Raw genomic sequence first — 16,205 nt, 5'->3', positions numbered from 1 at the left:
TTCATATTTTCCACCTTACGAATTATTGAGAGCGTCTTTCGTTCGGAAAAAAAAATCTTCGCCTTCTTAAATTTCTGTCCATTTCTCTTCCAAGACCGATTCCCAATCCTCTTTTTATCTCCTTCCCCTGTATTTAAATCCTTCCCCTCAGGTGAGTTGGATCACTGGATTTTGAAGGACCCGGGGAAAATGGATTTGGAGTGGGCAGCCGTTTCCCCACTCCGATTCTGGTTTAACAAGAGCTGTGGAACATTAAACAGTATGTTCCCTTCCCTAACCGTCCACATTTAGCCTGGGGAGAGCTAGGAGGAATTCCAGAGGCTCGCAGCAAATCCCAAAGTAAAATCCAACGGATAAACAATACAAAAGAGGCAGGAATATTTGGTTTCATTTCTTTTATTACCAAGTCTGATGGTTTCACCCTGAATGAAGCAAAATGTTCTGCATTAGCGCGCGGTTGATCTGAATTAGAACCACGGTTCGAATTGGCTTATTAATAACAACTTATTATACTGCAAAATCTTTCTAAAAGGTTTTTAAAATCTAAAGCCAAAATTATTTTTTCTATTGGATGCCCGCATCGTGCCCCTTGTACTGATACTTTGCAAAGCTCTAACTCTCCCCTCCTTTGAGAAATCTATTAGCAGATATTTACATCCCAATGAATGAATACACACACACACACACACACACACACACTCACACTCATTGGGATGTAAATATGTATGTATGCATGTATTTCTGGAACAGATTTCTGCTTATGTATTGTGGGGGAGGGAAGGTTTTTTTGGGGGGGGGAAAATACACCTTGATCTCCCGTTCTGCATCCTCTAACACGGTGCTTATAAATTCACCCTAAGGGAGCGATTTAAAGCGGATTATTGGTTAGAAATCGCGCCGGATGGGAAAGAGTTAACGCCTGGTAGGGTCCCTTGAGCCAATCCCGGCGCTTGAAAGTTTTCGAGGGCTGGGATACAGGACCTTCAGCAATAGCTCCGCCCCTTTTCTGCAGAAAGCGGGGTCCCGGTTGCTTTGCAGGCCCCAAAGCCTAGCAGGAGCATCGAGTGCCTTGCGTCCCCATCCAGAAGGGACAACGCCAGCAACGTGCAACGTCCGTGGCTTTCACCTACAGGCGCGCACGCGTTGGGAGCCTCACTCTCCCCCCCCCCGCTCGAAGTGGCGCTCCCCCCCCCCCACTTTCGCGGAAGAAACGGCCTCAGCGAGGAGAGCGGCGCAGTGGGCAAGTCCACCTGTCTCCAGAAAAGTGGGGGGGGGCTGAGGGGGGAGGGCGGGGCGAGGAATTTGGCGCAGCCAGGGGAAAGACAGAAGCGCCGCGGCTTCGGCGGGGAGGAGGAGCCTGGTCCGAGGGGCGGGGAAGGCTGGCGGGCGAGAGAGCCGCCAACCCAACTTGCACTTGAGCTGTGAGGCGAGTTCAGCGTCTGGTTCGGCGCCAACAGACCCGAGGCAAGCGTCGCCGCCGCCGCCGCCTTTGTCCGACCATGGCCCCGGCGCGAGTGAGCCGGGCTTAGCGGCTGCGGTGGAGGGCTGAGGTGGCCCCCGCGGGCGCCATGAACGGCTACGGCTCCCCGTACCTTTACATGGGCGGCCCTGTGGCTCAGCCGGCCCGGGCGCCCCTGCAGCGGACGCCCAAGTGCGCGCGCTGCCGCAATCACGGCGTTCTCTCCTGGCTGAAGGGCCACAAGCGTTACTGCCGCTTCAAGGACTGCACCTGCGAGAAGTGCATCCTCATCATCGAGCGGCAGCGCGTCATGGCCGCCCAGGTGGCGCTGCGCCGCCAACAGGCCAACGAGAGCCTGGAGAGCCTCCTGCCCGACACGCTGCGCGCCCTGCCCGCCGCTGCTGCTGCCTCCGCTGCTCCTACGCCCGCCTCTGCTACGCCGCCCGGGCACCCCGGAGCAGCGCCCGCCGTCGCCGCCGTCCCTGGCCCCGCGGAGGGCCCGGCCGCCGCCTCGCATCGTCCCCCCATGGAGTTGGCCGCAGCTGCCGCCGCGCTGAGATGGGCTTCCGAGCAGCCCGCCGCCGTCCTCCCGCCGCCGCCTCTGGCCAAAGCAGGTAGGTGCTCAGGGGACGGGCGGTATAGCTGTCGGTGCACTTGATCCCTCGAGCGGGGGAAGAGCCGGGCGGTTTTCTCGAGGGGGCGGTTGGGTGTCCTAAAATGACTCGGCTGTCTCTTGAACGGAAGGCAGAACCCCAGTGCGGGATGGCGGCCGGGCGCTTTCCGAGCCCAGAGCCCGGCCAGTTGGGGGAGGGGGGGCTGCTGCGGGCCCGGTGAAGGAGCCAGGAAACCCGCGATGAGGCAGGGAAATGAAAGGATCGGCGCCCCCAATTCATCAGGCTTAACAGTGGAGCCCCTGGCCCTGCGCGACGGGAGGACTCCGCAATTAGGGCTCCGCCAAAGAGCTACCCCGATGCTCCTGCTTTCTCCGATCCGGATAGAGACCCCCGGGGGGGCACAGGAACAAATGTTTGGTCTCGAACAGCCCCCGCACCAGCGAGCTGGGGGGATTAGCCCGGCGTCTTTTAGGACTAGGAGCTTCGAGGGCGGGGAGGCGATCTTCTCTCGCTCGTTCGCGGGCTGGACTGCTGGGCCCTAGTCTTCGCCTCCGAACGGAGCTCAGCCTTGCCCGTCTCCCGCGATCTTCTCTTCTGTTCTTCGCTTCCCTGCGGGTGAAAGCAGCCCAAGACCAGAGCAGGTTCCAGGGGCGGAGGCAGGCAGGCAGCCTGGCGACGTGCGCTTTTGTCCTGTCGACGATTCCAGCCCCGCCAACGCAGAGCTGGTGGAAGATTGAGCGGGGAGCGAGCGTCTCCCCTTTGGGCCAGAAAGGGTCTCTTGGAAGAAGCTTAATAATCGAAGCCCCGTCCTCTCCCCCGTCTGGGGGAAGGAAGTGGACAGCACCTCTACCCATCCCCGAAGAGCAGCGATTAGCTTTGTGCCCACCGGGATCGTCTCCGAGACTTAAGGCGTCCTCTGCAGGGGAGCTTCTGGGCTTTCTCTCGGGAGATTTTAATCCCCTCCGGCGTTTCTTCAGAGGCGCGGCGCTTTCCACAGTAGAAAGGGAACAGATCCGTGCTGTGGTTGTAGCAGGATATGATGAAGCCTGTCGATTGCTGCAGGCTTAAAGACAAGGTCGCAGGTTAAGTACAGCTCCTCGGAAGATGGATTCGGAAAAATTGACTTCTGAGTTGGCTTCCCAAAAAGCTTTTATCTGGCGCTATTCTTGTAAAACCGGTGGATTGTCAGACTAAGTTTCTAGGTGAGAAGCAATTTGAGAGGGGTCTGAAAAGGAAAAATTAAAACTCCCCTTTTGTACACTTTTGGCCTGGTTCACCCAACAGGCAAAGCCCTGATTTCGATTGCTTAGTTTTGACTTAGACTGGCTTGTGACACCAAGCAATTTAAGGCAGCTTGTGACTTGGTGAGTTGTTCAAGCAGTGGATCTACTGTGGTGGTTCCACAAGGTATACTAAAACAATTTGGGGTTTGGTGTAATGTGTGAACCTAGCCTCAGGCATGGGGAAAAGAAACCAGCCTTGCCATCTCAGGATCATCTTAATTTGTTGGTTCTCTGTCATCCTGACTACTTCTGGATGCTCAATGCTTCACCCAATCAGCAGCCTCTTTTAAGTTTAAGGAGAGTAATTCAGGGTTTAATAATAATAATTCTAAAAGTATGTATTTCCACTTGAGCCCTGTCTAGTAAATCCTACTATAAAGCTGTTTATTATTCTGGTCAATGACCAATGTAGATATATTCTATTTTATTTTCACTTCCATCAGATTTTGGGATGACATTCAGCCTTTGAAGTACTTTCCACAGTCAAATGTTGAAGGATTTGAAAACTGGAGTGTTATTTTGCCATGGCAAGCCATAAGCCTTTCTTAAAAGGGCTTTACTGAACACCCTGTTTTGTATTAAATATTAAGGGTGGTTCTTGACTTCTCTTTCTGGAAACAGGGTTCCTGAATAGCTATGGACACCATCTTTAAAAAGGTTCTTCAGAAGACAACAAGTTTTCCACAGGTCTGTTGTTTTTTGAGTCACATTTGAGGTCACCTTTCAGGTCAAAGAAAGCATAGAGTGGAAGCCCATGGACCCTTTTGGGAGTTACTCTGTAGGTAACTCCCAAAGACAAGATGTGCTTTGCAAATCTGTTGGAAACAATATTCATGTCTGAATTTACTCTTTCATCAACCTGAAACTTGAAAGTCCCTTAAAACTATTGGACAACAATAATCAGTCCCATTTAGGTTCATCATATATCTGGAAAAATCAAAATAGATCCACTTCACAGTTAGCGTTTATAGAAAGCTTTTTTTTTAAAGGCTTCTTCTCCCATTGCAGAAACTTGGTGAAAACAGAAAATCAGTCTGTGGACAATTTTTAAAAAGATCCATAAAAATTAAAGCCTAAAAGAAATGGACATGTGCCAAGTCCTACTAAATCCTGTGAGAAAGTCTGTTAGTAGATACTCATGAGCCTGGAAAATTCCAAGGATTTTACATTTGGTCCTGCAATGAGTTAGTAAACTTGTTTCTTACTTTAACAGTTCCTTCTGGTATCATATACAGTAAGCCATGGTTTATGTAAACACGATTTGCTTATTTATTAAATACACCATCATTACTTGAATACACACTAGAAGCTTTCTACAGTGGCAATTTTGAGTATTAGCTTCATCTAATCTCTTCTTATTCCCCTCTATTTTTTTAAAAAAAAATCAGGAAAATAAATATCTTTTTTGCTGCCTAGAGAGTTAGAAGAATATATGAACCAAAATGAATATTTCAATGAAGTCATCCTGACGCTAACTTTTAATTATAAAACAACTCTAGTCCTTTTTCCTGTTGTCTTCCTAATGTTGGTCCTGGCTCATCCACGTTTTCAAGAAAACAGAAGGCATATAAAAGAATCTAGGCTGCAAGTTTATTCTCATGCTTTTTCCTGGGAGTGATGTTTGTTAAGGTCAGTGGATCTTTTGAGTCGGCACTGTGGATCTGGTTGACATTAAGTAGGCAAGAAAAGAAAGAGAAAATAGATGAAAGGAAGAAGCAGGATAAGGCTGTAATAGTTAATTGCAATTTTGAGGGTAGCCTCTCATTGTTACACATCTGAATTAATTATTGCACTTATGGTTTAATCCCTTGTTTTATGCATTTAAATAAAAAAAATGAAATTGAGCTCAGGCTCTATTTATCAATATAAACAAGGACTAAAGTTTGAAAAAAAGATAAAAAGACAATAAAACAAAATAAAACAAACGAGATAATAAAGAAATATAGACAAATCAATAGTGAGGATTGAAACCATCCTTTTCTCTAGATAGTTGCAGTGAGAAAGTGTTAGCTTCCCAAAAGCTTTTCCTGCAGTAGCTAATTCCACCAACATTAGGCAGCTATAGAGAAGGCCATGTCTACCCGGTCAACAAGAAGGGTCCCCCATTTCATTTAGTGACACCATCCCAAACTCTCAGTGTCCACCTGGAAGTTTTTTTTTCGGACTCCACAGCAGCTTCTTTTGCTGACTCCAGAAACCCACCCGCTTTTGTATAGGGGTTTGTTTGTTTGTTTGTTTGTTTGTTTGGAGGAAAAGTAACAGGGCAGAAAGTGGGCTGTAAAAGTGCCCATTCGTTGTGCAATGCCACTGCTAGGGTTGGACTGCGGAGGAAGGGATACCCCCTCCCAAACCCCACATTTTAAATCACACCAGTTAAAGTAGGGTAGATTTTCCAAGAAAGCAATAGATCGAGGCTGCTATCAGAAGGTGGGGTGCTTTTAAAAAAAAACCCACTTCCATTATTCTGGATACCTGTCAAAGACGTGAGGTTCTTTCCAGATATTTTCGTCCCCGCTCTCGGGAGACAATCAAGCAATGAAGGAGACCCCGGCTGGATTTACACAAGGCCCTAATCTATTAACCAAGATCTGATGCATAAACGGCGATGGGTTCAGTCAGCGCTAACCCAGAGGTGAGTGTCTGCAAAGTGTGGGGAGCGCACAAACCTGCGTCTGAGCCCCCGGTGCAATCGAGTCCTGCACGGCCTGGTTTGGCGAAGCCCCAGCGATCCCGACCGACTCCCAAGCCTTAGGAGGAGCCTGCACAGATCTCATCATTCTTCGTTTGGCTAGAGAGCCCATCACTGAAGAGAAGCGTTCCCGCCGCTGAGTGGAAATTGTCGGGGCAAGGATTCCAGTTTCCAGGTTCTTCAGACAAAGCGGAGCTGGGAATGATGGGTTTTTGGAGTCGCAGCTGAAAGAAGCAATGGGACGGGGCGGAAGTCAGACGTTACCGAGTGTAAGCGACCTTCATCAAGGTGTTTTGTTGGCTTCTGATGAAGACTTGGAGCTGGGGCACCGAGCTTGGCCAGCAGCGTCCCCCCAAGCCCTTTGATTGCGATCCTTTCTGCGCAAGGAGAAGGCAGGACGTTGGTGCCTACCACGTCTCTCCCGAAATCGGAAGTATGTTGGTCCGTGTTCCCATATCACAGGGGTCTCCAACCTTGGCAACATTAAGCCTGGGGGACTTCAACTCCCAGAACTCCCCAGATAGCTTTGCAGCTCTTAACTTAGTCTTGGCGTGGTATTTCAAGTCAGGCATCGTGTGGTTGCCTTCCGTTGGCTTGGGCAATATATGAATCAACATCCTCGATTTTGGGTCGTGTTAAACCACGATTAAGGAAAGTAGGGCTCGTGAATGAACCAGGTTAGGAGTCCTACTTAGATGGAAAACCGCTGATGGGTCATCCCCCACACAGGGCTACAGGCTCGCTCCTAAGTCTCTGGCGACCCGTTCCGATTTTACACAGGTGGGATCTACGCCGCGCTCTAGCCTCGGCGACTTGCAAACCGAATTGTTTGCAAGTATTACATTTGTTCAGAGCTGGGTGGGAGGGGAGGGAAGGTGTCTTAGCGCGCCGACGAGCTCTTTTGGTGAGTTCATGAGTTCAAAAAATAGATTAACTGACCCTGGTTAAACATCGTGTGTAAAGATGTTTACTCTTTCCTTACTCATGCGTGCGCTTGGAGGGCTACGGGTTTCTGGAGCTTAAACTTGGGACCTCGACCTACACGCCGCCTCTCCCTCGCACTCCATTCCGAATTCTCTGCCGCAAATCTCTTTGCAACTCTCTCTCTCTCCCTCTCTCTCTCCCTCTATCTCTCTCCTCTCCCCCGCCTTTCATTCTCTCTCTCTCTCTCTCTCTCTCTCTCTCCCTCTCCCTCTCCCTCTCCCTCTCCCTCTCCCTCTCTTTCTCTAGACTCCCTCTCTTTTTCGCCCTCGCTCTCGTAGGGGACCAAATGCGGAAATGCACTTCTTCAGATGGGGCTGTTTAAGACATTTAGGCTGTGGCCGGAATTTTGTTTCCAGCGCCTCCTTTTCCTGTCCCCAGGAGAAGCGCGAAGCAGGAGCTCCCCACGCGCCCGAACCAGACCTCGGGAATGTTGCTGTCCTTTTCTAAAAATTGAGGTGCGGATCGGTCGTTTTTATCTATGAAAACCAAAACCCCAAAAGGCGACGTTCGCCATAATTTTTGTGTGTGCAAATTCTATCTTGCCCCAGAATATTTGTTCCGAGTCAGTCCGGTTCGATGTTGGGTTTCTGCGTTAACTATTTGTCCGGATTAGGAAGATTTGGACCAACGCCTCCTTTTCCCGCTTTCCGGTCCTCTCCAGCCTGATCTTCAGTCCCGAGCTATGGATCGGTCTGCCGCGCGCCTCCGTCCGTTTAAGTTAGACAAGCCGAACAAACTGCACCTGATCCCCAAATAGTCACTCTGGGGAATGAGTGCTGCCAGGTTTCTTTTCTCCCCAACTCTGAACAGATCCTAGAAATTGTAATTCCCACTTTAATAAATTATGGAATCTAGGCAAAACGGTAGTTTTTTTAAGACTCGTGTAACTTGAACTATTATGCAAAATTTAAATACTGGCACATACAAGAACTCAAATTGTTAACCCAAAATCTGTGTCCACGTGTGATTCTTTCGTTTATGCCTTCCGATTTTCTCTCTCCTCCACCTTCCCAGTAAATACGAATTTAGATGCTGTGGGAGGCCTTTGCATTAGCCATTTTGATTGCAGAAAATTACACACACACACACACACACACACACACACACACACATTGTTCAGAGGTGACATATTCAGGCCATTCTCTCTCTCTTTCCCTCCCTTGCTCCCCACATCATTTCCAAAGAGGAATTTTGAACAGGGATGAGCAACTATGACCCCTTTAGGACCTGAGGATTTCAACCTCCAGATTCCTGAGCCACTCCTGGGAGTTGAAGTCCACAGGTTGTAAAGTTGTCATAGTTGCCACCCTTGGTTTGGAGTCTCCATTTAATCTTATAAAAAGTGTAGAGTAAGCTAAGACTCCATTCTGAGTCAATGGGGGAGTGGGAGAGACTGCAGTGCTGTGGGCCTTACTTGGGAACAGTGTTATGGGATTCAACAGAATGAATCTATCTGCACAGAATTGTTGCAGTTTCCTTTATTTTGATTAGGCTTCATCCTGAGCAAGCAAACAACCCCGCTGCACATTTTTAGGAGTTTAAATTCTGTTGCAAATGTCCATAATTTGAAGGTGCATATTTACTTCAATAGATTTTGGTGGTTGTTCCCCCCCCCCCCGCATTAAAATGGAAGAACTTGGATTTGACAACTGCACAAGCGAGCAAGACTTGCTCCTTGACAGCATCAGACTCTTCTGAATGTCAACCTTTTCCCATCAAACGTTTCCTTGCTCTTTGGGGCAATAGTGTGCATAGCATTCTGGGCATTGCATCTTCAGCTTCATATTGAAGCATCTTCTAAAATGCCATCTTTTCCTACTAGAAATGGTTTTTCCGTTCTTATCTCCGAGTACGAACCCTTCACTAAAGATCTTTAATATTTGCCATTCTTGTTATTTTTACTTTCTGGGTGAGGAGATCTGGTCTTTCTTTATATTTCTTTTTGCATTTGCTGAGGGATTTTTTAAAAACTGAATTTAATGGAAAGAGGCATTTTAATTAATGGCAAACAGAGTTTGGGCAGCTATGTGTGTTTCCCTCACCATTAAGGGAGAGGTTGTAACTTGGGCAGTGAAGAAGGCCCTGTCCTACTGCTGGAGATTAAGAAGGGAGCTATTAGAGTATTTTTGTAGTCTTAGAAGTGGCATCCTTTTCAAGAAAGAAAATATAGCTAGCATTTCTCTTCTTGTTTTCTCTAGTTAAAATCAAGAAAAATAATATATATTAGGAAACTTTACAGGTGGTGGTATATTGTTATACTGTTGCTTCAGAACCATGTAATATTGTAATTCTTAGCTGAATTTCTCTTGAAATCAGTCTCTGCCTTTCCCAGTAGACCTAAATGGGAAGAAGATAATTTGGAATAATTTATTCCTGCTCTTGTTTGATAGATATCAGTGACTATATCAGAATTGTTCAAACCTTATCATCATCCATGATGAGTACCATACACAAGATGGAGCACACAAAATACTTCCATTCAAAGCAAAACTTATTCAAAAAGAAAAGTATGTAACACAATTCCCTTAGCATTTGAGTGGGTTTTTTTTAATTCCACTGATTTAATTGATTTAATTGAATGACTGAAGATTCCCTGACACAATCCTTAAGAACAGAGAATCTTTTAAGAGCAGAATCCCTAGAGAATTAGAATAAGTATAAAGTAATTAGTGAGATGACATAAAAATATTTGCTTTGATCAAATATCAAGGTACTAGCTGTACCTTGATATAGTTCTATGGAACATTTATTACAATTGCAGTGGTGAAAATTCATTCTTTAATCCTAGGAATAGTTAAGAGTTCTCCTTTCTCAATTCCAAGGAAGTGGATTACTGCTGTAATCATGCTGGCTAATAGCCAGCTGGAGGCCAGCCTGTTGCCCTGGGAGAAAAGTAAGCACGTTGAAATCAATGAAATTTAAATGCTCATAGTTTTGATGAGTACATATATATGACGTGTTAGCTTTCAGTTGCTTGCCAAGTTATCTCTGTCTGTACTCATCCTCCACTTAGGTTGTTGTCTTTGCAAGATTGTCTCTAGTGCTGTGTTGCTTGATTCATTGGATGGTTCCCATGGTTTCTCTTAGTGGATACCTAAACATCGTGTGAGGTTTTGGTCTTAACATACTGTGTGGGGGCAACATTCCTGGTCATGAGGGGTTTGAAGGTTGCATTGATTTCTCCATTGCTTGAAGAAACAGGCTACCCTGTCTGGCTCTTCTTCAAAGCATATAAATCTGAGGGGGACAAGCACACAATTTTTGCCCCACTGATGTATGAACCTCCCAGTTTAAAAGATTACAGTAATCACCAGAGGACAGTGTAAATCGAATCGGGTAGCAATAACTTTGGAGTAGGTCAGGCTCAAGTGAAATGTTACCAGGCAACAGGCATTTTCTTTACCAAATACAATCAAAGCTCATTGATGAGAAATTCTTCCCTGCCAGCTAGTCAGCACTTTTCTGCTTAACGGCTTAGGAGAAGGGAGGAGGACACCTCCATCCGTCAAAGATCCCTGCTTGCTCCAGGGGGCTAAGCAGCTGCTGCTGCTGCTGGATGATGTTTTGCAAGAATTTCTGACCTGGTTCAGACACCATGCTAAACCATGGCAGGGCTAAGTGTGGATTGTTGAATAAACTACAATAGGCTAAATTTACAGAATAAATTAAGCTAGAAACATGGATCATAAATAGCAATGGCTGGGTTCACACACACATAAAGCCAAAATCAAATAAACAACAGATATGTTTATATAGGGTTGTCCAAGCTTGGAATCTTTTAAGACCTGTGGATTTGGCTGGCTGGGGAATTCATAGAATCCATAGAATTCTAAGAATTAAAGTCCAAGGGTGTTAAGTTTGCCAAGGTTGGAGGCCCTGCTTTACACCATCTGTGTATATATTCGACATGTAAGTGATCATTCTCAGAAGGAAAATAATTGTTGAGCTAAGTTATCTAAAGCAGCAAATAAAGTCCTCTTTAATTTAAATAGATATAAATATTTAGCTTCATTCAAATGCCCATGTTTGAATGACTTATTGTATACATCTTTTCAGGTAGTCTGTTTGAATGAAAAGGGATTATATGGTTCTCTGGGAGACTGCTGGGGACATGAACTAAGCTTCAAGCTACTTCTGGGGATTTCAATAAACTTGCTATAAATCCACTTACTCAGTTTCAGCAATGTAAAATTAAAAGTTACACACGTGAATTAAAGGTGTGTGTAGATTCAGCAGGTGAGATGGATTCTTGAAGGGGGAAAAAGAGTTCAATCTGAGATTTGGACCAACACTTAGGATGACTTGCAATTGTAATGTAGGCTTAACAACATAGGATACAATTTGATAAATAGATCTAGAAATCTTGTTGAATTCTGTTAGTCTGACAGCAAAATAATGTACAAATGTGAATATTTTCAAAGCAATGTTAATTGAATCCTGACACACAAAATCTTCACCTGAAAGATTTGGCATTTTAAAACTGTAATAAAATATTTTTTCTTGAATTCCATTTGGGTTTGGTTCTATCTATTGCAACATGAACATTTATGCACTTTGCTGTAAAAAATTGGCAGATTCAGATGAAATATTTATTTTTTCTTGGTTACAAATGCTAATGAACAAGAATGCCTATTTACTTTTCAAAAACTATTTTGGTTACAACCTTCTCTACTTATCTTTTTCCTCTCACTTTCTTTAAATAAATGAATGAAACAGATACATATTTGTAATAATGATACATGTATTGAATCTCCAGATCAATTTTACATAAAATTTAAATCTAAATGGTAGACTATTTAGAAGTAGTCTCTAGAATATTTAGAATAAGTTGCCTGAAGGCATTATAGGTGAGGAAAGGGGAATTGATTTATTAATGCTTTTAGGATTTACATGTAGTTAAGATTATGATATAAAGTGCATAATTTATAGTTATTCATGTAATAGATATCCTGGTGGGTATTTTCTTATTATACCTAATAAGTATGGTATTTTTACACTTATTAGTTTCTGGGTTCTGATAGTTTTTATGCCTGCCACAAGTGAGTGGAACCCCGAGCAAACATGAGACTAAATATTCAGATCAAAAAGGGTTGCCTACCCCAATCTAATGTGTAAAAACAGGTGCATTTCAGGTAGCTATTTGTGCTATTTCTTGCTTACTTTATTTTAGCAAGAAGTTCAAGAATATAGGCTAAAATGAAGGAGTGTCTAGGAAAACATGCTACAGGACATTTCATTCAACAGACCCCATTCATGTTGTCTGTGGTTTTCTCACAAAGAGGTGTGGCTTGGTGAACTGCACAGAGAACTCAAATAAAGGCAAAGTTTAGGATTAGTGTGTAATCTTAATTTATCTGGCAGATTTTTGTTTTGCTTTGTGGTCTTATTCTATTTTATTTTTAATTTTATTTTATTCATTTTATTTTATTATTTATTTTATTATTTGTACCACCAAGTCATGTAAGTGAGGATAAAGGAAATTGCAAAATAGTCAAGGAGATTATTTTTAAAAAACACTTTCAATATTAATCAGATATGATTAATTAGATATGAAAAGGCAATCCCAAATCAACAGAACTCTAGCCCTTACTAATACCAATTTGGAGTTTATTAAACAATATAGAAACTTGAATATTTAAGAGTTCTTCATCAGACAAGCATTCTGGAAGGAAAAATCTTACTTTAGCTGTCTCCTTACTTCCCTTTTGGTGAACCATGATGAGGTTTCAGAAATTGAGAACAATTATTTTGGAAATTAATAAAGATGAGAGCATACATGTTTTCCAGACAGGATGCTTCAAGCTGGCATTTGACCTATGCTTTGACAACAGTGACCAAAGTTTTAAGATTCTCTTCAGGATTTAGTGACAGCTGATTGATAAGAGTACTTTATCATAGTAATGCCATGGACCACAAATAAATAATACTATTTTTCTCAGTTGACTTTGACTAAAAGAAAAACTATAATTCCTTTGAAAACCATTTGGTGTTAATGAATCACTGAATCTAGTCTCAATATTTTCTAATAAATGAACTAAAATGCTTCAATGATATACTTGGTTTATTCTTATATAACTGTATGAACATAGAATATTGTAGTGGTGTAATAGATAAGTGATCTACAACAAGAGTTATGGGAAGTAGCAAATGGGGACATGATTTCCTTATTTTCATTTCCAATTTGTGACTGTGGTCTGTGGTACAAGCAAAGCATAATATCTAGAAAATAAATAAAAGGGCCAAAGTCATTATAAATGGATTAAAGAGGTGAGGTGGCACAGTGGTTAGGGTGCAGTACTGCAGGCCACTTCAGCTGACTGTTATCTGCAGTTCAGCAGTTCTAATCTCACCGGCTCAAGGTTGACTCAGCTTTCCATCCTTCCGAGGTGGGTGAAATGAGGACCCAGACTGTGGGGGTGATATGCTGACTCTAAACCGCTTAGAGAGGGCTGAAAGCCCTATGAAGCGTTATATAAGTCTAACTGCTATTGCTATTGCTAAATGGGCAAATACCCTATCTTTGTTATAAATCAACACCTTTTTAATACTTGTAATCTAGAACAATATATTCATAAGGATTCAGTGCTTGTAATAGTCAAAAAATGTACACAGAAATGATAATGCCTTTGTTCCCAGTGGCATAACAAAGCTGCCCTCTGTTTTATAGACATGACAGAAGAGCGACTGGGTGACGTCAGTGGAGGAGACAGTACTGAGACCTACAGTGACAAAGATACAGACCAAAGGAGTTCCCCAGAGGTGACCAAGACCAAGAACAGCTTCACTCCCGAGAGCCCTGAAATAGTTTCCGTTGATGAGGGTGGTTACGCAGTCCAGAAAAGCAGCGGGAGCACTGACAGCAGACCTGAGAGCCCTAAGTATCAACCAGAGCAGAACCATTTCTTGATTGAAGGCCCATCAGGGACAGTTTCTCTGCCATTTGGCTTAAAAGCCAACCGGCCACCCCTTGAAGTGTTAAAGAAAATATTCCCTAACCAAAAGCCAACCGTGCTTGAATTGATTTTGAAAGGCTGTGGGGGCGACCTGGTGAGTGCGGTTGAGGTCCTCCTGTCAAGCAGATCCTCCCTAGGGGGAGGAGACAGAACTTCTGCAGAACCAGAAGGCCTTGTTTTGCCTTCAAATGGGCACCTCTTTGAACACACTCTGAGCTCCTATCCTATCTCCTCTTCAAAATGGTCAGTGGGGTCTGCTTTTCGAGTCCCAGACACACTGAGGTTTTCTGCAGATACTAGTAATGTTGTACCAAATCCATTGGCTGTTCCATTACAGCATCCCTTCCCACAACCTCCTCGGTATCCATTGATGTTGAGGAATACTTTGGCAAGGAACCAGTCCAGTCCATTTCTACCCAATGATGTTACTTTGTGGAACACCATGACCCTTCAGCAGCAGTATCAGCTGAGGTCTCAGTATGTCAGTCCCTTCTCTGCTAATTCTGCCACGGTCTTCCGAAGTTCTCCTGTCCTTCCCACTCGCCCATCAGAGGATCCTAGAATCTCACTTCAAGAGGACGGATGCCCAATTGTGGCAAAACAACCCATTTATACAGAGGATGACTATGATGAAAGATCTGATTCTTCAGATTCTAGAATATTAAACACATCTTCGTAATATGATTATTTGCCACGACATTTTTCAATGTGACAGAAATGCTGGACTTCATACAAAAGAAGCAGTGGGTCATATATCTACAGGAAAAAAGTGACTCTGCTTGTTACTATCTGTTAGCAATAAAGACATAATTTATTTTATTTCTTGCACTTCACTGAAAAATGCCAAATAGTTACTATTTCATGGCTTTAGTGCTGAATGTTACTACTGAAAAAAAAAATTAAACACACAAGTAAGAAACTGGGGGGGGGGGTTGTAAAACTATTAAAGAAGAGCAAACATGTATTATCTTTTACACTACTGGGAATGTTGATATTGTCTTGAATGCAGTGTTCAACAAAAGGACTCCTCAGGATAAATAAGCAACTAAAAAGCAAATAATTAAATAGCAAGAGGACTAAGCAATGACCTTGCTGACTTTATGACCATCACTGTCTTGGTGTTATACCCATGAGTCATAAAAAGACTAAGAATGAACTGCCCACATGTGGTTCCAGCTGAAATACTTTTTGGAGGCACCATAAATCCTATGTTTTTCACACGGCTTGATAAAACAATGTTATAGCATCAATGTAAAGTAAATAACAGCTGTAAGTTGCATGAAACTGTCTTGTGGAAAAATTGAACACATTAATTAAAATTGTCCGGTTAATGTAGCATGCTAAGGACTTGGGTGGGTGGGTGGAAATAAACTCTATGCTGATCTTGATTTTCACCTGTCATTTATATCTGAAGAAAGTCAGCTTGGCTTTATAGATATGTTGTCCTGAATGAAATTTTAGGTTCTCTTGCCCTGAACATGAGATGTAAATATAACTGATGAGAGTAAGTAACTTTTGAGACCTATAATCTAATATTATAAGCAGAGGAAGTATATTTACATTAAAACAAGAAATACATTTATACAAATGCAGTCATATAAGTTGGTGATACTTGTTGTTTTTGGGCTTTCCAAGAACTGTTACCTTTTTCACTTCTCTAAATTCATTGGATCTTTGGGGAATTCCTTGAATTATCTTATTTTCTTGGAAAAATTTGTCTGAAACTATCCTGATTCCTATTTGGAGTCTCCTATGAAGATGTAAAAAGAATGGTAAGTTTGGGAAGAGATAAACTCAGGAAGTTGTTGCGGTGTGTTGAAACAATGCATACATTTATAATATGCCTTTTATCTTCTTTTATTTTCCAAGTAAGGGACACCCTACCTCACATCTAGCTGTTGAGAGGATAGCTTTATTGAGAAGAAAGGGATCAGGGGAAAAAAGAAACATTGACATTATGAATACAATTTTTTTCAGGGAGTATAAAGGCTAGTGATGCGCAAAAGAAAAGTAATTTTAGTAATTTTAAGTCTGTGACAGAACTTATTTAAGTCCATCTAAAGCTAAAAGCCTGCAGTGTCGTCTCTTCCATTATGATGAGTACCTAAACTACACAGGGTCAAAAGAGAAAGAGAATTGAGCTGAGAAAGGGAAGGATTGAACCCACCCTAAAAATATGAGAATCCTGGGAGTTGTAGTTTCAAGAACCTAGAAATCACCAGA

At 43.4% G+C, this 16,205-nt stretch overlaps 1 protein-coding gene across 1 annotated transcript; it reads left to right on the top strand.

Moving 5' to 3' along the window:
* The first annotated feature begins 1,568 nt into the window (after positions 1–1,568).
* DMRT3 (doublesex and mab-3 related transcription factor 3) lies at positions 1,569–14,661 on the top strand. The gene is made up of 2 exons (XM_032213973.1): positions 1,569–2,073; positions 13,697–14,661. Exons 1-2 carry the CDS (start codon positions 1,569–1,571, stop codon positions 14,659–14,661), a joined length of 1,470 nt encoding a protein of 489 aa, XP_032069864.1.
* Positions 14,662–16,205: the final 1,544 nt, after the last annotated feature.

This window comes from Thamnophis elegans, chromosome 3 (assembly GCF_009769535.1).
Source record: "Thamnophis elegans isolate rThaEle1 chromosome 3, rThaEle1.pri, whole genome shotgun sequence".
Lineage (NCBI taxonomy): Eukaryota > Metazoa > Chordata > Lepidosauria > Squamata > Colubridae > Thamnophis > Thamnophis elegans.
The sequence above is the reverse complement of the archived record's forward strand: the minus strand, read 5'-3'. Positions and strand labels throughout refer to the sequence as shown.